Source organism: Thermobia domestica, chromosome 6 (assembly GCF_964235325.1).
Source record: "Thermobia domestica chromosome 6, izTheDome1.hap1.1, whole genome shotgun sequence".
NCBI lineage: Eukaryota > Metazoa > Arthropoda > Insecta > Zygentoma > Lepismatidae > Thermobia > Thermobia domestica.
The window spans coordinates 271,825,412-271,848,087 of NC_137459.1; the positions used below are offsets into that span (position 1 = coordinate 271,825,412).

The 22,676-nt window shown below is 35.3% G+C and overlaps 1 protein-coding gene across 23 annotated transcripts in view; it reads right to left on the reverse strand.

Annotated features, from left to right (window-relative positions):
* The window catches only part of Ca-alpha1D (Ca[2+]-channel protein alpha[[1]] subunit D), an 836,510-nt gene that overhangs the window by 243,504 nt on the left and 570,330 nt on the right, over positions 1 to 22,676 (reverse strand). For 21 of the 23 annotated variants that reach the window (XR_014131916.1, XM_081762817.1, XM_081762798.1 and 18 more), the window contains exons 6-7: positions 15,878 to 16,030; positions 13,856 to 14,040 (exon numbers count right to left, since the gene is read on the reverse strand). Coding sequence is in view for 22 of the 23 variants with exons in the window: in XM_081762817.1 (XP_081618943.1) it covers positions 13,856 to 14,040; positions 15,878 to 16,030 (338 nt within the window). In the remaining variant the exon portion in view is untranslated. Of the gene's footprint in view, positions 1 to 712; positions 817 to 13,855; positions 14,041 to 15,877; positions 16,031 to 22,676 lie in introns of those variants that run through there. The other 2 variants (XM_081762797.1, XM_081762818.1) reach the window with 2 other exon arrangements.

Sequence of the window (22,676 nt, forward strand, 5' to 3'; positions counted from 1 at the left end):
AATCACAATTCATTCTAGGACATATGGTTTATACGCAAAGATCAAGAGAGAATGATATGATTGTATCCTCTTATGTAAAAACTGAAACGTTCATCACTCTTAAACTGCTTAATTGGACGATATTGCTTTATACCATAGTAGTTCTTTCTTTTCATTAAATAATTGAAACTGGAATTTAACTGAATTTACATAAATTCATTCCTAAAATTAAAAAGGGAGCTCGTTATTCGAAATTCACATACCAATATGAACATAAGTTGAAATCGAATACTAAATCAATATTAGTTTGAAACACAATGAAGCATATCTTTTTATCGGTGGCTATTTTGTATTAAACACAGCATAAATGGAGTTTTGAATAATCCTATTTAGAGTAACACATGGATTACACATTTTCAATGAACGCTTCTGTCATCAGCTTATTTATACATTTCCCAATGATGATAGTGATAATTCCTTAACAATAAAAAAAGCTTGTAAAAGAGAACTACACATATTGGTAAGCAATATTCACAGTGAACAATGTTACATAGATCGAACATCAAATCCTATTTGTTATGCATGGGTAAATTGCCATACAACCCTGATCTTCAGTGCTGGCTGATATATATGTAGCAAACTGAGCTTCCACCAGGAACGCAGCGAGTGTCCACCTGAAAGAGAGGCCAACCATAGTAAGCCTGTACCATGGCATCTCGTGATTCTCACTTACCCGCTTAGCACCCCGAGAACTAGATTAAGTACAAAGAAAGATCCTATAATGATGAGGGAGATGAAATACACCCACGGCCACTGATACCCAATAGCATCATTCACCTGTGAAACGAAACACACATCTAGTAGCACGTGTAAATTATGACCTGTTCATACGGTTCATACTTCACAACAGTGATATTGTAGAAAACACAAATACTTCAACAAACTCACAAGTAGCTTATAGTAATTACTCAGAATTAAGTCGGGTGTGTAAACTGAAGAATATGATACAGATTTTTCTTCTTCAAAGTGGGGAAATATTTGTCCTAATTGACTGGATTAAAGAGAATGAACAACAAACGGAACAATTTACACTTCTTTTCATCAACTATTCCTTCAGAAGCTCTAAATATAATTAATTCGAATTCGAAATTACCTGCGTCGAATATATACCCTTTCTCATTCTAAAGAACTATAAATAAAACTATTGGGCTCTAAAGCGGCCTAAATGATTAATTGCTGATTCATATGAAAAGATCAAACATCAATAACTATACATTTATATTTGCTCTGTAAATATCAATATTATTTTGTATGTTACAGTTTTCAGATATAAGTTGTGTACACATTCATACATACAATACTCGTGTACAATGTTAGCGCTGTATGTAAACTGAATTGTCGGTGAATTGATTAGTTCTGATACTGTAAAATAATTTACCCATAGTTTAAGTTGTTAAAAGCATTAATAAATATTATTTTTCATTTTCATTTTTTAAAGTCAGGTGTCAGAAAGCGTACTGTACCTCTTTACGTACGAACAAATTAAATAGAAAACGATAGAAACGAAAAACTTGATTCTATTTCTCCTAATCTATTTCACTATGATGTCATACGAAATTTCTTATACTACTTTTTATATATAAATAATGCACATTATAAAGGATATCAAAAATTTAAAATTATACCTGAGATTTAATTATTTATACAGATTGAAATTATTATGTTGATTTGAGTGCGTTCCAACAAGGTTAAAATGCATAAAAGCTAATACCACCCAATGGACAGTCACATAAAAGAACCAAAGAGATTGCTCTCCAAAGAAACGTTATGGTAGTTACTTGTACTTTCTTTCGTTATTTGGAATATTATATAATTTTGCTCATTGTTCTCATCATTTTCAGTATTCTCAATTAGTACAAAATGTATTAAAACATTATTTTATTTTAGTTTCTTGTCATCTAACGATTATAAAAGCAGAATACGACTCGTTCGTTCTTAAACAAAATTTCTCGTTATGTTGCTGATACCCACAAACTTTCTTCTGCATTCCCCATTGATGTGGTCCACGATGCAGTTCCTACTGGGATCTTATCTGTCTCTATTAGTCTACACAGCATAATCTTGAAAAGAAAAAAGGAACCGAACTATTATTTCAACTATTCCCGAGTTTTTTTTTTTAAATAACCTTTTCGGAACGAAAGTAAATCACCTTCTAATAGGATCACGCAGTGAGACTAAGATTGTGTTGTTAGTCCGTCCGTGATTAAACATGATAACTCTCGAACGGGCGCGATTTGTTTTAAAAAAAGTTCTGTTTTATTGCAATACATAGAGAGATTACCTCGGCCAAGTTCGTTAAGGGAGTCAAGGATCTTAACGGGTAACAGTGACTTTAACGGTGAATATCTATAGCCCATATATGTAAAACAAATATTGTATTTTGTTTGCTGCAGTGGATAGCAAGAGCGATTATCTCGGCTAAGTTTGTCAATGGAGTCAATCCATTAACGTAACGGATAATGGCGACTTGAACAGTAGATATCGACAGCTATCATCCATTATGACGTTAACGGGAAACAGAACCTTGACGGTGGCTATATATATATATATATATATCCCACCTTCCATACATGTAAATGAATTTTTGTATTTCGTTTTTGCGACAGATGGTTAGAGCAATTAACTAGACGGAGTTCGTTAGTAGAGCCAGTTCGTTAACATCGTAACGGATAACAGCGACTGTAACGATGGCTATCTATAGCTCGTGTCCCACACATGTAAGCGAATTTTTGTATTTTTTGCAATAGATACATAGAATAATTATCTCGGCCGAGTTTGTGAGTGGAGTCAATTTGTTAGCATATTAACGGATAACGACTACTTTATCGGTGACTCTCCTCATCACATACATATATTTGGCGTGATCCTCTCTACTGTCTTTACCAGGTTTTATTTAGTTCTGTACATTAAATAACTGGTTACACTCGTGTGGAAATCAAACGGCATTTTTAATTTGTTAATAATGATATTGTCTACAGGATGGGCGGGAATTACTCCCTATTGAAAACTGTTTATAACTTTTTAATACTTAACAATTTTTTTAGGAACAAAATAACATATTATTCCTTAGAATGGTAGAATTGTTATGCATTGCTAAAATTACATATAAGATTCTCCATTATCCACCAGTTTTCTTAAATGATTGGGGATATTAACAGTATATCTCTGGAGATACTCCAGCGGTACGTTCGCAAGAACTTGGTGAATTGGCTCCTCCAAATCATCAAGAATTTGTGGTTTTGTGCGGTAAACCTTTTCTTTCGACAGTTTCAAGAAGAAGAAGAAGTCGCGCGGCGTTAGGTCAAGATTCCTTACTGGCCATTTAACGGGGCCACGACGTCACAACCAGCGTCCTGGAAAGTGGGTGTCAAGCCACGCACAGTCAAGATGTGGGTAGTGTGGCGATCCCCATCTAGTATAAATATTAGGCCATTGAAATTGTCCCACGTGGATACAATATCGTGAGCGTAATCTCCAAACTTAGCAAGGTACCATTCTGCATTCATTGCATCCCGAATGACGTAAAGATCCACAACTTTCGTGGATGTCATGCCGCTCCACACTGTCACCTTTCAGCTATGTTGGCTGTTTTCTACAACCACCCTCGGATCCTCTCCTGCCCAATAATAACAATTATGCCTAATTTGCACATTTTCCTTCGTCCTGGATGTTTTGAAATCTGCACCGCATCTTTTAATAACTGCTACAGAACCTATGTCCATTAGCTTCTAGTGTCAATTCCTAATGATCTTTGCATTTACCAGGGCATGAGACCGTTTCAAACTTAACTATTTCTGTACTTTCGTCACGAACTACCATATTTTGTACCGGGGTGCCAGCTGCACCCGCTAACGCAAGGTTAGACGTTGCATCATGGTTCTCCACTGATACCTGTAATGACATAAATGATATATCATGTATTATATTCTACCGTTGGAAGTACAAAATGCTTTTCGTTTCATGAAATTGGTTAAATACTAAAATAAAGTTATAAATAATTTCCACAGGGAATTAATTAACGCCCATCCTGTATACTACGAACTCCATATGGGGTGACCTTTGTATTTGGTGACATTGCGCTCATTGGAAACAATATTTGCATTAGCAAGTCACTGTATTTGTTTGAATAATATTTCTTTACCCTTTCTAAAACTATCTAAATATAAATTAGAGTGAAATCCTCACGTTTTGCCCTGCAGGATAAAAGAGATGGATAATTAGTGAATAGTTATGGAAGAATTGGTGAAATATGAGTGTGAGAGAGTAAGAACAAAGAGACAGTCTAAGTACTAGATGATGTCTATCGCAAACTCACGCCGCATGACCCACGATAGAATCAGGGACCTCTGAAACCAAAAGTAAAAGCTCGAACACTGAGATTCCATGCCACCGTTTGAAACTACTGAGTAATTTCACGAGGGACTAATAAAGACCTGGAATGTTCTTAATAATTGACATTAAGTTGGTGAGAATAAAATATCCACCTCAAGTACGTTATTTACAAGGGGAAAAACTATCATACTGGTTCATCAAAATAGTGTTGTCACACACTTTTACCATCGCTCAGCCAACGACTGGTTCCGTGGGAAAAAATAGACGAGTCGGTGATGTAACGAAGTATTCAGCTGGACAATATACTACCCGATCATAAAAGAAGGTCTTCCCTTCCTTCTAACAAGTGATCGAGGTGTCGGAAAGGATGGTAGTTGGTGGGAGAGATGTGAGGAAAATATGGTGGATGAGAAAGGATTTCATACTGCAACTCATGGAAGATCTGCAATATCCTTTGAGCAAGAATTGCACGTGAATTGTTGTGCAACATGAGGACATTATGTCCTTTGAGCATCTCTGGATGCTTACGGCAAAGATGCAGTGCGTTTCATAGAGTTCGCTGTAACGATCTGCAGTGATGGTTTCGTTTTGAGGGAGAAAAACATGATGGATCAGCTACATCAAAGATCACCATACCAGCAACAACATTCAGGAAATTTGGAAACCGTCTTGGACTTTGATCCCTATCCAATCACTATTATGGCCGTCCACGATTGTCGTACCAGATCCATTTTTTATGCGAGGTACACTTTCAGATGGCGATTCTTGTTGAGCGATATCAACTCATATGCCAGCCATGAGTCCAACTTTTTCACCTTGTCAATTGCATGGAGACAGTGGTATATTGTATACCTTACTCGTCTGTAATGGGAGGAGTACATTCCTGAGGATGCATTTCCACGGTGTTCTGAAGAACTTATCCGAATATGATGCTGGTTGGTGCCCATGAGGCTCAGTTTACAATACTGTGTCGCCGGAAAAAAAATGACAACCCAACGGCGAATGGTGCGTTAATTCGTCATTCCTGGCACAAATGAACTACTATTAATGCCTTGCTGTGGAGAATGTTCTCGTTTCAATTCTTAAACAAAAATTATTCGCAATTGTGTGTTTTCCATGGTCCAGTTTCATCGACCTTGTTGAACAACACTTCTAACTTTCTTTGTACCTCAGCCTGTTTTCTGGATGTATAAAGAGTTTCTGCCATTCTCGTGTACTTTGCAGTCTATGGGGGAAAGCTGTAGCAATCAATCTTCTCAAATAACTCTTAAGGTTTGCAACACTGCTAGGTATTAGACATATATTTTCATTTATGATTATGCATTCATCTTACATTTCTTAATAACATAACATTCTGCTATTTGAAAATAAAAAGGCGTATAACACTGCATTAGCTATAGTATTGATGATAATGCCTTTGGATAGCTTCTAAAGTGTGTACAATGTTAATAAAATTTGTTATAGATTGCCTAAATACAATTGAAGTTATTTGAGTTTATCTTTAAATTTTACCATTGCCTGGGTTCACTTTTCTCAAATCTTTATTGTGCCATTACTTCATTATTTATGCATATTAGCAGCTAAAACTTTGGAATATATTACACTTTCGAAGGGGTTTCAAAATGTGTTTTCAGATTATGAAAGACCCAGTGTACAATTTGAAAGCATTCCTGGTAAGTACGTTGAAAACCAAAATGATTGTTTAAGAGTTTTGGAAATTTAACTTCTTGGCATAGTTCTCGAAATCCGTTTAAAGTGCAACTGACACCTACTATAGCTTACAACACATGAGACTATAGAAACCGAGCAACTTCATGTCTTTCTCTTGATAAATACTTACCTACAAACTAGTCATCTTACATCTTTCCCTAAATATATGCTTACCTCTTTTACCCAATATCTATTACCGACCCATATATTTGCTAAATAAATATTTGGATTAAATATGCAGTTTCTCTTCTTTTAGCGAAATGAACGTAAACTAAAGTAACTCATGCACATAATATATTTAGTTAGGTGTGTTCAGGTAAGCCAAAGGCCCTAATTCGCATTTTGCCAATAAACTAAAATTACTTTCTCCCTATTTTTATCCGGTTGTAGTCCAATTAAAGTCTTTGAGGATTGGAGCATAACTGCCAAAAAGAAGTGCAAATCTATTAACACAATTTCCCTGATTGATACCTCGTGAATAAATTAATTTAAATTAGTATAATCCTTATATTATAGAAAGTAATTCTATATCTGTCGAAAAAAAAAACAAAAAAAAAAAAAAAAAAAAAAAAACACTTTGCTCAAATCGGTCTATCCATTCCGACAAACTGACACTTAAAGTGCTTAAAGTGTACTATAATCTCCATTAAAATCGGTGCCATATTTGAGGTTTAGTCCATGGATATGTAGGCATATATAGCATATTTTTTTCTTTGTGGTAGAAATCAATAGACATTTTATGTTCTAATTTCCCTGATTTCTTCAATACGGTTACTTCATGTCTCTATATTTGCAAACTGAGTCAATGTTGTTTGCGAATGTGTAATGTTAGTAAGTCACCTAAGTTTTATACATATTAAATTTATGCAAAAAAAAAATAAACATATGTGTTTCAAAGCAAGGAATGTTAGAGCGGTCAGATAGAAGAAATAAACAAAACATTAAAATGTGCTTCATAAAGGAAACTACTTTCCTATAAATCAATGGACTAAAAAGCATTGATAGCGTTCGTATCTAACAAACTTGAGCACTTCTTGGTGAGCTGTATAAGATTACACATACAAGAAAATCCGCAAACTAGAAGTTAGTAAAGAATATAAAAGACACCCTACACTATAAAAAATCGTTGTGTTATTTCAACGACATGCGTATGTGTTAATACGATTGTGTTAAAATATAAGACAAACAGGTGGTTAGAATAACTCGCTCTCCATTTGGAGTTGTGTGTTAAATGCTGGTAGTTGAAATGACACACAGTCTGTGTGTTAAATTAACACAAGTGTAGAATCTTCAGTGTTGCTTTCTGCGTGATTGCCAAATATGTTGGGCATCTACTTATAAAGGCTTATGAACTGAAGCTACAGGCAAACACAGTAGAAAGAAATACTTAAAAAAAACAGGTATTCGCGCGACGTGTTCTCAATTGTTTTACATAATGTTTCTGAAGAAATATGTCAACAACGAGAAACAACACTGCACTATTACTGTGTCATTTTTACACTGCACTAGAGCTCGCCATTCAGCATCGGGGACTGTGTATCAAAAATGGCGGAAAACAAGTAGAAACATGATAAAGATGCAAACATATTGTAAGGATATAGGTAAGGGTTTTCTATCATTCTTGAACAATGTGTTGGTGAAGGTTGTGTTTCGCAGCATCAAGAAATACTTCTCAATAAATGTTGGGGAGAACGACAAAAACATTTATGAAGATTTTCTAAATGAAGTGTCCTGTAGTTTACTATTCTTTTTTTTAAAATTAGAATCTTCGGTAAGCGTAAGCATGCACACCACAAGTTTTTCCAACACGGAAAAAGGTTACATTAACACCAAACACGGAGTTATTTCAACACCGAAATAGGTGTCGTAGTAACACAAAAGAGGAGTCAAACTAACACCAAAAACGGTGTTAATCTGTTGGTCTGACCTTGAATTTTAACACAGGGAGTGTTAAATTAACACCAAAACGGCGTTACTTGTGCGGCTTTGACCTTGAATTATGACACAGATTGTGTGTTGAAATAATACAGGGACTGTGTTATATTGATACTTGACATGGTGTAATATTAACACAAAATAATTAACACACTACACACTGTGTTACTTTCTTTATGTTGGTGCAACACCGCCACAAGTAACACTCAACACTTTTCCCCATACTACTGACCCTGACATGGTGTCGAATCAACACAGAAAATACTAACACAAACCCGAATTTAACACTGCTCAACACCGGTTGTGTGTTAAAAACGTAACACACCCACTGTGTTAAAAGTCAACACTGCGGGTCTGTGTTGAACTAACACCGCATAGTGGAAATCAGGCTGGAACCACTGCCCTGCGTTAAACTTGAGTTGAACTAACACAACCATTTTTTACTGTGAATAATGCCGGTATTTTTTCTATGCCCCTGCTAATATTTTGCATAACAGCAATTCGTGCAATAAGCTAAGACTAAATAAGTTTTGTTACAAATGTAAATTAATGTAATTTGATAAATTGTAAATCTAGACTTACTCATTACGTATCTATTGAAATTTCGTGCATCAGATTTGAACATTTCTGTTATATAAAACTAAATATAATTTATATTGTTATGTAACTAGCATAATTATAATTATAAGAAAATTGCAGTTATAAGCTTTTAGGTTACTATATTAAAATAGAAGCACTATTCTAACCAATGGAGAAGTTCAAGAAAAAAAGATACATGCACATATTTTATACAATCTTAGAATAATTTCGGATAACATTCCATTGACAGATACCTGTATTCTGTACATGTATTTTTACTATGTCTTTTACTTTAAAATAGACATATTATATATATATATATATATATATATATATATATATATATATATATATATATATATATATATATATATAGGGTGTTCTAAAAATGGCGCTCACAGACAACAGAGCACTATTATTCAGGTCAAAGTAAAGTGTGAATGCTATATAATGATATACCATACACCCTCTGGGGCCTCATTCAGCCGCTATGGGGAATCAAAATTTCACTATGTGGCAACGTTGCAGATTAACTTGGAACCATTAGCATTGCTCCTCGAATCCATCAAGCAGTTACACCAATTGTTACACTAATAAATGGTGCTAACTTCAACATCTATCGATCTTCTAGGAGGTTCTTTCTCTGCGACGTTGCTACATAGTGCAATTCTCGTCTTCAGATAAGGAGACGCCATTTATAGAACACCTTATATATATATATATATATATATATATATATATATATATACAAAATTTCCGGTCGCCAGGTCGCCATTGCCGACTAGAAATTTAGAACTGGCGACCAGTGTTCGGTAGGAATGGTTTCTGCTCAAAACTCACAGGGCCGCGCAGTTTCTGTTTCACACCAAAGTAATTGTCACTGAGTGAAAGAAAACACGGAAAGTGGATTTTCACAACATTGTAATTCGCCATTCCTTTCCCACTCTCAATCGAAAGACAAAATATATTTTATAACGTGTATAGGAATTGTCCAATTCAAAATTGGTTATCCTGAATCTAATTGTCTTTTTTTAATTTATGCCCTGATGTAACCTCTTTCTTTTTCAAACCGTAGGCCGTAGGGACGAGCCCTCTCATAATTTGTAAGTTAAAAATACTGGCGACCTTCATTTTTCTATTGGTGAATGCGTCTGACTTTGAAATTTTGCCTCTCTCTCTCTGTATATATATATATATATATATATATATATATATATATATATATCGACGTCTTTTCGTTCTTCATTGATCCTTTCCTAAAATCTAGAAATTATATATACACGTATATTGTGGTAGTTCAACTGAACTCATTCGATCTCGATCGGACTTGGCATGGTGGTAGAACTTGACCTGATGTAAAGCTTGTGAAATATTATGGTGTATAGAGTTTTGGTTTTCAGGGCTATCAAATGTTGGATGTAGACTTGGTGAAATTTTTGCAAAACAATTGTAATGGAAATTTTCCTTTAAGAAGTAGAGGAAGACTTTTCCGCAATAGAGAAATTATAGTGGTAGTACTTTCCTTATGGACTATTTGGTAAAATATATAAACATATTGCAATCTTCTTTAGAAGTAACTATAATCCCGTTAATACAATAATCTCTAAAGTTTAAGGAAATAGGCTGCAGAAAATGCATTGTTGATTCATGTTTAACTTGCTTTTATTGATATGATTTCTCGCTTCTGTACTAGGACGAACAACTTGGACGAGACAATTAATAACTTGGGGAAGACAATGTTAAGCGCCACTTATGACGAAATTAAGTTCTTAGGTGAAATGGGTTTGGACCTAATCGCAGAATGGTGTAGGTAGCTTAAGTTCGGTGTTGTAATTGTATACGACATGGGAAGCTTCTTTAGGATATGTCATTGCATTGCATTGCATGGGAATGTTGAACTTTCTTTTCCAGTTTATTAGAGAATTAGAAAATCACACTTACCAGTATCTTCCCCAAGCAGCTTATATATAGCTCAAGAGTGTACAGATGTGTTACAGTACTTCTGACTCAAAAGCTGGCCGAAAAACTATTGGAATAGTGCATAAAGGAACAAGAGCTACATGCTGCATTAAGTACTTAATAATTACTTTCAGCCACAGGTTTCAGTAATGTACCAATAAATAAGGAACAGGGATGGTGCAAGGATTCTTCTGAAAGAAATTGAGCAAATTCATCAGGTACTACAAATAAGAAACTGTAACCCATTCCACATTCTCTGGTGCATTAATGGACCTATGATTCAAACTAATAATTATGTCTTGACATGATATTTTGTTCTCGAAATACAAATCTTATACGTGTCATCTAGACAAATGTACGGCGAGTTATATGTTAAAAAGGAGGTACTTTTACACTATTGTTGGTCTATATTTATTATCATACGAGGTCAGTCGGAAAAGCAATCGCCATGGCCCTGGAAAACCAACACTCTCACCTGATGTTTTCTTCGTCCTGATCATCTTCAAACTTGCTCTCTTCTGCTTACATGCACCGAGTTTGGTAGTTTTTTTACTACTGAAAACAGGCCTAGAACCCTTATCGGAAGGTGCTACCAGAGAAGTCATCGCGTTGCACCAGATCTCCCCCAGGGTACAAAAGCAAGCTTCTTTCTGGTACCTTTTGACTTTTGGGAAGAGGTAAAAATCTCGTGAGGCTACACCCCAAGAGTAAGGAGCTTGATGAAACATCGAAATCTAACGCTGTGGTGAAAAGGACAACCATATGAGCTGCGCGAATGGAATCATTCAGTCATTATCCTGGTGCAGTCTTCGGGGCTTCGAAGTCCACAGAACTAGTCATTTCGGACAAAGAGCGTCACGTAGACGTCGAGAAATGTCTGAAGAGAAGTTCTTTCTATCTGCATGACCTTCTTGTACATATCTATTTTGCACATTTCTTCCGCAATAGAAGAACACACTCAACATTGGTTTGATTTGGAACGCATCTGGCGATTTCCTCTGAGTCTTCGCGAGCTTTGTCAGGCCTTGCCGAGGTCGGATAAATCCACAAAGCCTTTTGTGACTTCGTTCTCGTGCCCAATCCATATATCCATGTCTTTACTATTTTAGCCGCGCCGAGACCACAGAAAACCACCAAACATAACCACTCCTCTACAACAGAATATCCGAATGAAAGTAACGCAATCTGCAGGCTAAATTCATCATGGTTTCCTCTTCCATTATACAGAATTTGGTCAACCTACACCATGTAGTTTTTGCAAAAATAAATAAGATCAAATACTTTTTCGACAGCTTTCGTATTTTCATGTGTGAAATAATTTCCAAAGTTCGTCGGTGTTGAAAGTCGAGTCGCTAATTCCTACTAGCTCTTAAGGCGGCTTGTGTTGCATAGTCTTGAAATGAAAACACGACAGATCAAATACCATGTTCCAAATTGAACAGTAGTATTAGAATTTCCACAACTAATGAAAGTAGTTTTTGTTGTAAAATAAAAAAGGGATATTTTTTATCCAAATATGGACTGGGCGCAAGCAAATAATAATCATTTGTTTCAAACATTCTTTTCTAAAACGACCTTTATCTCGTAAAATGAGTTAGTATAAGTTTCCCAATTGCAGAGAAAATTCGTCGTTCGTTGATTTATAAAGTAAATCTTCATTCCAGTTGTTTCCGATAATTTCAATAAGTCCACATCCATCATTTGAAGGTTTATAGCCAGAATCATGTACACAATAATATTTCACACACTTGATTAGCAGTTCAAATCCACCAACCCTGCCAAGCTTATTACAGATTGGATGATGTTTCGAAAAATGTGACCCCAAATTTGATGCTCCATAGCTCCTGAACCGAAATCCTGCACGTCATAACATTTACATAGCAGCTCAAGTTTGATCCAGATTATATGAATTTGGTTGAACTTGTACAATATATACACACACTGTATAGATAGATAGATAGATAGATAGATAGATAGATAGATAGATATAGGTAGATAGATAGATATACTATCCTCAATTTTTCAGGAAAAAATATCAATGAAGAACGAAAATATAATGAAAACACTATGCTTCATACATAGCTTACCAGTTTTCAACCCTTTCTGAAGTTGTAGAAAATAAATATTAAAGACATAGTATTAAATGATGTCTTAAAGACATTTTGAGTGGTCTGTTAAACGGCGAATTTTAAACTCCAGTGAATTTTTGGAAAAGTAATTAATCTATTCAGAAAAAGATGCAAACTTTCAATATTCAAAAAAAGTTATTCAATTTCACAAAGTAATGTAATAATTTTTGATTCACGTAGGGAAGGAAGTAATTTTTATCTTAAATGTTTTTTTGCAAATGTTGGTTTCAGCCTTGAAAATTACGTTTTAATCTCTGCTCTTTATATATATATATATATATATATATATATATATATATATATATAAATCTGGATGTATTTAGAACATGGAGCTTAGTTATATGCTTTCAAGTTGCTAAATGACTAGGGTACTCGCCATTCAGAAAAGGGAGTGTTTGATTTGATTCCCAGTAAGATATAACTTGATTAAAACTCTACTTTAAATGTCAGACTCACGTCTGACTTGCGGTCCCGGGTTCGATTCCCGGTGGGGGCACTCGGTCGAAAAAGTGTAAAACGCTTTTTCGGGCCAGCCACCCTGAATGAGGTTTTCCTGGGTTTTTCTCATTCACACCAGGCAAATGCCGGGGTGGTACCTAACTTATAGGTTCCAGCCGCTTTCTTCCTTCCCCAATCCTTTCTTCCTTCCCTTTCCCCGGATTGTGTGTTCGCCGAGGGACGTCATCCCTCAAAACGTGAAGGGCTAAATAGCCTTAGGTGCCGAACGCCCAGAAATCTAAATCCTAATCCGTCTGACTTGCTCTTGATACTAAAGAATGGAACATTAAACTCTAAAATAAACTAGAGATGTTAGCCAATTTTGAAAACGAATAAGTACTAATGTTAGAAATAAGTTACTTTTTTAATTTTGTTTTCGAAGCGATGGTTGGACAAGATTGTAATAATTTTGCCATTGAAAACAACGTACATTTCAGCATAAGTAAAAGTAATTTGTAATAAAAAATCGTATTGTTTTTAATTGCAATATACCTACTAATCTTGAGAACTTTTACTTTCAAATATGCAAGAAAAGCAATTTTAAACTCTTATGACATCTAAGAATATTAATGATATTAAATTTACTTCTAAATGTACACTGAACCATAAGAAGAATACTCTATAAAACTGCACAACAGATATAGTTAGCAGTAGCGGGAGCACCAAATACTTACGTTATACATAACATCAGTCCACCCCTCAAGTGTAACACACTGGAACACAGTTAACATTGCAAGGCCAAAATTATCGAAGTTAGTGATCCCAAAGTTAGGACCCTCCCAGTATTCTCTACAGTGCATGTTATCTACGCACTGGAAGCCACCTTCGCCACACGGATGCGGCATATCCATAATTTCGTCTGAAAAGAATAAGCTGATTAGGTTAACTGTGAAGTGATCGAACTAAGGGAATGAACATAAAGCCCAAATGTACAGAGAACAAGACAAATTATAACTAAGTTAAACTATATGTAAGAAACTAAATTTAATATTTTATATGGCTGAAAATTTGAACTAACATTATTTTCTAGGAACAAAATATAATAACTGTTTGCTTCTTAATCTATTTCTTATAAGCGTTTGTTGTCTCACGTACAAAATAGTAAAGTGTATGCATATTTACGAGATATTTACAAATTTAATTATTATATAACATTGCTCATGATGGTCCAGAGAAAAGAGGCCTTATCTATGGCTTGAGAGGTCGTATGTTTGATCCTTTGCCGTTTACGCAGATAGATAAATGGAGCACATGTAGAAGGAAAATCTGTAGATTCCGTCTACAGGCGGCCTTCCAGGCGCTAGTGCCACTACATGAGAACTCCAATTCTAGAAAATTCGTGTTGTGGAGCAGTTTTTTTTGACTGTGTAGTGTTCGTACACAACCATATATTTGTTTATGAAAGTACATAACCATGACTTGCTATATGCTGCACGTGTTGATTGGGGACACACATGATTTCAGTTCATTTGTGGCTGTACAGATTAGTACTGGCTATGCAACAACCTTTACGTAGCCTGGTACAGAAAACTTTATATGTGATTCAGAATCCTGTTAAAATTTCGCCTCTCCAAATCTTCAAGACTAAAAATCAGATTTTCTTCTCTCAGTGTAAGATCATGACGACAATGTCGTGTCTGTACACTTTCTATAGATGAGCCAGCAAAAGAAGGTCGACAGCTCGCAGCGGCGTTGCCAATACTCACTTGTCAAGACCTTCTTGATGCATCTCAGTTTTCTTAGTGATGCAAAATAGAATGACCGTGGTTGATAACACTGGCACCAAAGTATGGGCTGGGTTTTTCCTTCGCGCGTTTGTAAGAAACTTCAGGAACCATCTTATGATGTCCCCTGTGTAACTGTTTTATTGCACCAATTATTTTCCCATTCATTTACTTGCATTTACCACTCGTCTTTTTAAGCGGTGTTGAGTATTTACGCCAACTTTGCTTGTAGTTCGTTTATTCGTATAGGAAATTATTTTTCTAACTCTTTTGAAATAAGCTGGAATGTAAATTATTTTATTTTGCAGATTTCTTTCTCAAATCTATCTAAATGTCCTTTGCCCTTTCAAAATGAATTAGCATAAATTTAATCAGCTCGTTTTAAAGAGAACAAAAAATAATTATCCATATAAATCAATGGGCTAGGATTCAAACACTTCACATTCTCATTACTTAAGAGACTTACTTTTCACAACAGTCAAGAAGCTTTCTCATTTCAACAGTTGTAAAAATGTTTGTAAGAACCTCTTTTCACACATAAATAATAACGAAAATCCCCATGGGTTATCATAGTGCCATATATTGTATCTCATTAAGATTTACCAGAAAGATGTTTCACTTTATGGAGACAGAAAATATGCTGTGTCTCGAAGTTGGTGGGTGAGGGTGATAGAACGTTTCGGCTTGCATATTTGGATTCAGCGCAGTCTAAAATATAAAAATCATCCATTACCATTGCAGGGAGAAAATGTGTGCCGACCAGTGTTATCAGTCTCCCCATTCGCCCAACTACCTAATTTCGAGTTTTTATAACTTCTCTTAGGTCAATGGGAAATAAACCGACCACCTTACTCATGACCTACTTAATTAGTGGCCTAGCTTAACTCATGGACAAGTATTCAAAGGAAACATCATTTACAGAATATATAGCAAACCATACATATATACATATAGTATACTATATACACTTACTAGTATCGTTCTTAAAACATGTTTTGTGCATTTTTCCTGAGAACAACTCCAAACCGATGATGGCGTATATGATGATAACAAACAAAACCAGGAGAGCTATGTGTAACAAAGGCACCATGGCGCGAAGGATTGAGTTCAATACAACTTGGAGACCTAAAAGAAAGAAAGAATTGTAACTTCAGAAAATGAAAAAAAAAAAAACAAAACAAAACAAATTGTCATATATTAAAACTCACTACTGCACTAAAACTCTGTATCTTATTTATAACATCAAAACATATCAACCTAGTAGATATCGCTATCTGCCCTGCCTGTCTCCTGCAAACAGATGTCGTTCGCGTGCAGGGAGTTATCAGATTTAAAAATATTGTGATGGTACAGCGGGCCAAAGACTTGGTCGCAATTAATAGAATTAATTATAAAACAAACCAATGAACTAAAAAAAATCAAATTTCGTAAGATATCTAAGCAACACAAAGCTCAATTTTAGATTGAAAATTTTAATCAACAGCATAAATCTTAAATATGTTGATAACTAGAATACAACTATTTTTCTGAATTAGTCCCAGAAGCGACAGTCCTATTAGCGACAGGAACTGTTATCTGTCCTATGAGCGACCGATTCATTTACATTGAGATGATGCAAGATGATATGATTTCCTCTCGTGAAATATGTTTGCCTCTGGCGTTATTAGCGCCCGAACAACCTTGCTACGAAAAATGTACGTGCCAGTAATACAGTTCATCAAATATATTTTCCCTCTACAGTGAGTGCAAATAAACCTTATTTTAATTTTGAGTTAGATTTGACATAAAACATATCAAATAACTTAACGAGACAACAGGGACATTTCCATGAAAAGTATATTCCTATGTAATTATTGAAAGTCCAGTTGTAATATCCCCTTTCTTCAAAAGCTCTGTTTTCTGTACTTAATTTGATTCAAATCTAATTACTCACTAAGCACAGTAATATATTTTATTTTGAAAAACTTAAACGTGTGACAGTTTCGCCAACTAGCTACTTTTTAGACTTCAAAAGACACTGAATAAAATGAAAAAAAAAAGTCAATGATAAAAGACAGCTTTTGAGATCTTTTACATCTGATTGGCTATTCTCAACCAATCTCACCAATTACAATGCAGTTCACTCTAAACAATCCAAAAGGTAAACAAACTCTTTAAACTACCTTCCCCCCTATTGTAAGCTACTAAAACGTAAACTAATGGCTTAATTTGCCTTCCTTCCTTGTTTTGACTTATACATAAAAGCTTATCGTATAGCAATCTGAAATAATCCCTTATAGCTAGACGAACTGTTAAGTCCTGCGAGAGATTTGTAACTTGTGTAATAATTTCTTCGAATATATATATATATATATATATATATATATATATATATATATATATATATTAGATTTCTTTGATATCCTCAAGTGGTGAACACCCTCTTTCCATGGGCGCCCGATGGGAAGGCAGGGATCACTCCCCTGGCTCATGAAAATGTATACGTAATATATAGCAAATGACGTATATTAAATACCAGATATACCAGACATGGTACAGCAACCATGAAGATGCCCTCTCTAGAAAATTTTCTTCGGAAGCCCCTACCTCTTTCTGATTTCTTTCTTATGCCATAAACATATTCAATCTAAACTTATGCTCCGCATCATTTTAACATGAAATTTTTAATTATATTAGAATCATAGACAAAGACGGAGCTACTCTAAATATTTAGTTAGTTTTCCCCAGTGTATTCATAGAAAGTAATTCAAAAATATAATATTAGGAAAAACGTATAAAATATTGTTAATGTAATGAGAGCAGTCTCACGTATTAAATTCAGGTAGAGCGAAATTTTTCATAGTACATTTTGTTAGGTTCTAAATCGCATTAGCATGAAACAAGTTAAAGAAGAGAGAACCTTGTCTTCTTCCAGTATCTTAGTATGAACGAATCGGTGACTCATAGAGCAGTTAATAGATCGAATCGGTCGCTCATAGGACAGTTAATAGTTCCTGTCGCTAATAGGAATGTCGCAAGTGGGACGACACCATTTTTCTACACACACACACACATATATATATATATATATATATATATATATATATATATATATATATATATATATATATATATATATATATGTGTGTGTGTGTGTGTGTGTGTGTGCGTGTGTGTGTGTGTGTAACAAATCCATGATCTTAAGAATGGAAGTTTGAAGTTTCTGAGTCTCTTACGAAGAAAAATCTTTGACTTTTTATGAACAGTAAAAAAACAAAGTAAAATAAAGTAAAAAAAATACAGTCCATATTTTGCCTTCCTCTCAGGCAAAACTAAAATAAAATCTTCAATTAAAATAAAAATTGAAAATACACTACTGAAATAAGTTACCCCATGCCGTAAATGTCGCCATCACCTAGTGGCCTACTTGCCGGTAAATGTCGATCGTTGATATAGCGAAGCGTCGAAGGATTGTCACTAGTGTGCCACAAGGGAGTGGCAGGGTTTCGTCGAGTCGAAAGAAATACATAGAGCCAGGGTGTTGAAGTTACCACCGCGTTGCACCGAGGACTTCATTTCGGTCTACGCTCCTTCGATTCGTCGCGGAGAATCGCGAAGTTATCAACATGAACAATCGCAGTCATGTGCATGCGCTTATTGTTATATATTATTTTTTCATAACGAATTGCTCCTAAAGTGTGCTCCGGAGATCAAGAGTAACCCTTGCCTCTACATCATGAAGTGAAAAATCTTGAGATCAGTGTGTATAATTGTATGAATTTAGATGGCAACTCTCACTGATAATTAGAAAATGAATATGGAAGAACGATGAAATGAAGTAAATAGACGCGTGTCATTTTGTTATAAAATTACTTGGCGAATGGATTTTATCAATTCCCAAACGGTTATCGTTGGATATATACGGTTAAAGGAGCACTCTGATTAGTCAAATTAAAAAGACTTTAATGATTTATCTTTCTGCAAGCGACGTTTACTTCATTGCCTCAGTAGTACTTGCCCCACCTGATCTCACTTTTGATTATCCAATTTGGGACCACCATGGACCATAGTGAATGAATCAGGGATGCTTTGGCCCGAGATTGCGTCACCTATTGAAATTTTGCTTATGCTTATTCAGGGGCCATGCACGCTGGTGCGAATGAGTCAGAGGTACCTTGGCCCTGCTATGACGTCATTGAATTAGGAGTTTTGGATCAATGTTATGATGATTCTTTTAAAATTACTAAAAATTTGGTCTTGATGATTCATTACGTTATGAAATAGTACAGGTTTACGAATGCTTTTTATTTTTCGTTCCCTTTTATGACATAAAATTTGGAGATTGTTATCCCTTTGATGAGATGGACTAACACTGGTGCAAATGACATCTTTAGTTTTACGTCCCACAGTTATGTCGTTTAGGCTAAAGGAGACGGTGACGATGAGAAATGAATGAAAGTGTGCGAGAAAATTGGAGTATCAAAAGTGAGATCAGGTGGGGCAAACACTACTGCCTCCGTGGCGAAGACGGAAGAGTGCGCGGCTAGTAATCACAAGATTGGTAATTCGTGCCTATCCCAGGAAACATTATTATTATTATTACTATTATTATTATTATTAACTTTTTAAAGGTGTCTTTTAGACTCGCCTTAATGTAAACGAATCACACATACAGTATGGCTCTAAATTCATTGTACAAAAGCAGAGGAGTGATTCCTGAGAGTAAAACAAACAAAAAAGTTCCAATAAACATAGGGCAAAAACCCCATCATTTACGTGTTATAGGTTGCCGAAATCATGAAAAAATGAATTTTAAAGGTTTATAGCTCCAAAACTATGGGACCTACCTTGGTCGGATCAAGACTTCACTTAGGAACTAGTATGTGCCCTATCCAAAAATGCGTGTTTCAGAATCCTGAGGTACTTCCACAACAATTTTTATAAAGGGAGTTTGACTATGGGCCTATGATATAAAGTACTCTCCAACTACCTCCATAAAAAGTGTTGCGGGAGTACCTTAGGATTCTAAAACATGTATTTTTGGATAGAGCACACACTAGTTCCTAGGTGAAGACTTGACCCGACTACAGTAAGTCCCATAGTTTTGGAGCTATGGGCTTTTATAATTCATTTTTTCATGTTTTCGGCAGCCTATAACACGTAAACGATGGGGTTTTTGCCCTATGTTTGTAGGAACTTTTTTGTTTGTTTTACTCTCAGGAATCAGTTCTTTGTTTTTGTACAACGAATTTAGCGCCATACTGTATAGACGATTTAACGTATTTTGGGATAATAATCTTGTGGTTCATTGGCGTTGCATCGCGTCTCTGCCGCTGGTGGTATAATTTTCAAAACAGAAGTTGGCCCTCCGTGTAGCGTCATTGCGGGACCACCGATTTTTGCCTATCGGTGTTCCACCGACGCTTACAGCATGGGGTAGTTTTGTTTCACAGTGTGAAACTACGGTATACTTCGAAACTACTTAAAGTCAATACTCAAACATGGAGTAGTACTATACTGTTTACGATAGAGGAATAAGGTCAAAGATAGAAGCTATTTCTCGGATGCTGAATCCATATCGAATAGGCTTTACTAGTTTTTTTTCCTTATGATTTTTCTCTATGGGACTAACATTAAAACCGGAAGTGGTGATTGATGTATATTACTTTTGGAAGCAATAAAAGATTAAAATCAGAGATGAAACGTATCCTTGGTACTGAATCTATATTAAAAAAAATACGCTAAATCAAAGAAACGCTAGATGTTTGAAGAATAAGTATCTCCAGAAAGAACTTCCATCCCTTTGCAATAAGTTTTCAATCAATACTCAGTGACTAATGTAGAGTATAACAAGTAGCAGTGTCAGAACTACACCATGTGAAGAAATTTGGTTTGTATGGCGTTATTTTTTCAATTAAGATTAAAGCAGAAAGTGGTAATATATTCCTAGCGCTTCTGATTTTAGTACAAAGATTAGAGTGGAAATGCAACATATTTTTGGGAGGCATAATTGACTGCACAAAACAGCTTCTAACTATACGTTACCGTTCTCACTCTATAACGATCAACGTTGAAAGCGGAAGTAGTTGATTCCTGCCACTTCTGGTTTTAGTATAGAGATTAGAGTGAAAATGGAATGTATTCTTGGGAGATATAATTGACTTCAAAAAACAGCTCATCAGGTTAATTTCTGACACATCCAGTTTGAAGAGGGTTAAGAGAAAACTAGATACTTATTATTAAAGCACTAAAACGATTCCAAAGAAACGCTTCTTGCTATCTCATAGCATTTTTGCCCTATGTAAATCAATTTGGATACTGAAAATTGTAGTGGATTTGTACCACTTCCGGTTTTAATTGAGAGTTAAGAATGTAAATGATTTTTGGGGGGACGCTTAACCATTTGCAGAAAATTCCTTCTCGCTATCTATTACTGTTCTTCTTCCTATATAGTGAACAAGCCGAAAATCAAAAATAGTTGATTTCTATCAATTTTTGGTTTGAATATCGACTTCATCAATAAATTCGATTCCTAACTTTTCATTCATAGCATCAAAATCAAATTTAATGGTGAATCATTAAGCAGTTCCTGAGATTCTTTTGTCTCCCAGATGAACAGACACAGGGACAGGGTAAATATACAAAAGAGTTTTGGTAAACCTAAATTTTTAAAAATTAGTATAAACGTTACATTGGTCAGAAGTAACCCCGAATGTGTACATCAGAAATGAATAATAGTAACGAAATGAACAGTTGAAGGACACATGAAGGGTAAGGGAAAAAAACAAGAAATGTCCATGTGGTGCTTTAACGGGTGCTTTGCCCCATCTGTTGATGACTCTTGGTACTATTTGACTGTATATGCCATGCATGCCTAGATGTAGAAATGTCCAAGGAAAGGGGCATAAGATTTGACTAACCCTATTCACTTTGCACGCGGTTTTCAATATTAAAACGTCGTTTTCTCGAAAATACAGTTTTGTGACATTCCTTCTTTCCCCTCCTCATCCTTCATATGTCCTGTGAAGAATTCGAACTAGTGATTGATAGATCTTGCGATCGCCAGCATATTTCCTTACGACCTCAACCATACCACAGTGGCGGATATAGCCTGACCCCCCAGTTTTTTGAGTGACAAAAATAATTTAAGCTATTATTTATATATTTTTCAAAGTTTATAATAAATCCATGATAGACCTATCATAGTCTGGGTTCTGGCTACTCCAGTTTTTACCTTTTAGATCCGCCATTGCTATACCAGCCGATTAGTTAGGGCAAGCGGAAAGATAAAGGTTACAAACAGAGTCGCACACAAGGGAGTCTACCGGTTCCACCCCCCCAAAAAAAACCTTCCTAACTGAACATACATTTGTACACTTTGTCAATAAAACTATACTTTTTTGAAAGGGAAATGATTGATGTAGCATGAAAATTTGATCTTACACTTCATTTGTACTCTTTCTCTTACAGAAAACAATCTACCAGTATCATATTTTTTAAAAATATAGGTGGAAGTATTTTACAATCATTTATCGTCTTTTCGCGCGCAGAATAATTCTCGTTCAATATTACATAGACGTAGTGGATTGTAGTGTTGGACCCCCTCTCCTAAAGCTTGGATTTCTCCCAAGAAAAAATTGAGTGCGCGCCTGGATACAAACTAATTTTACTGAAGCATGAAACTAAATTAAATCACGGCGTTATAGTTATATTGACCAAATGAACTTCCAATACATTATGAAACGAAAATAGCATACCCTCTCGTGTCAATTTAGTTTCACAAAATCTGATC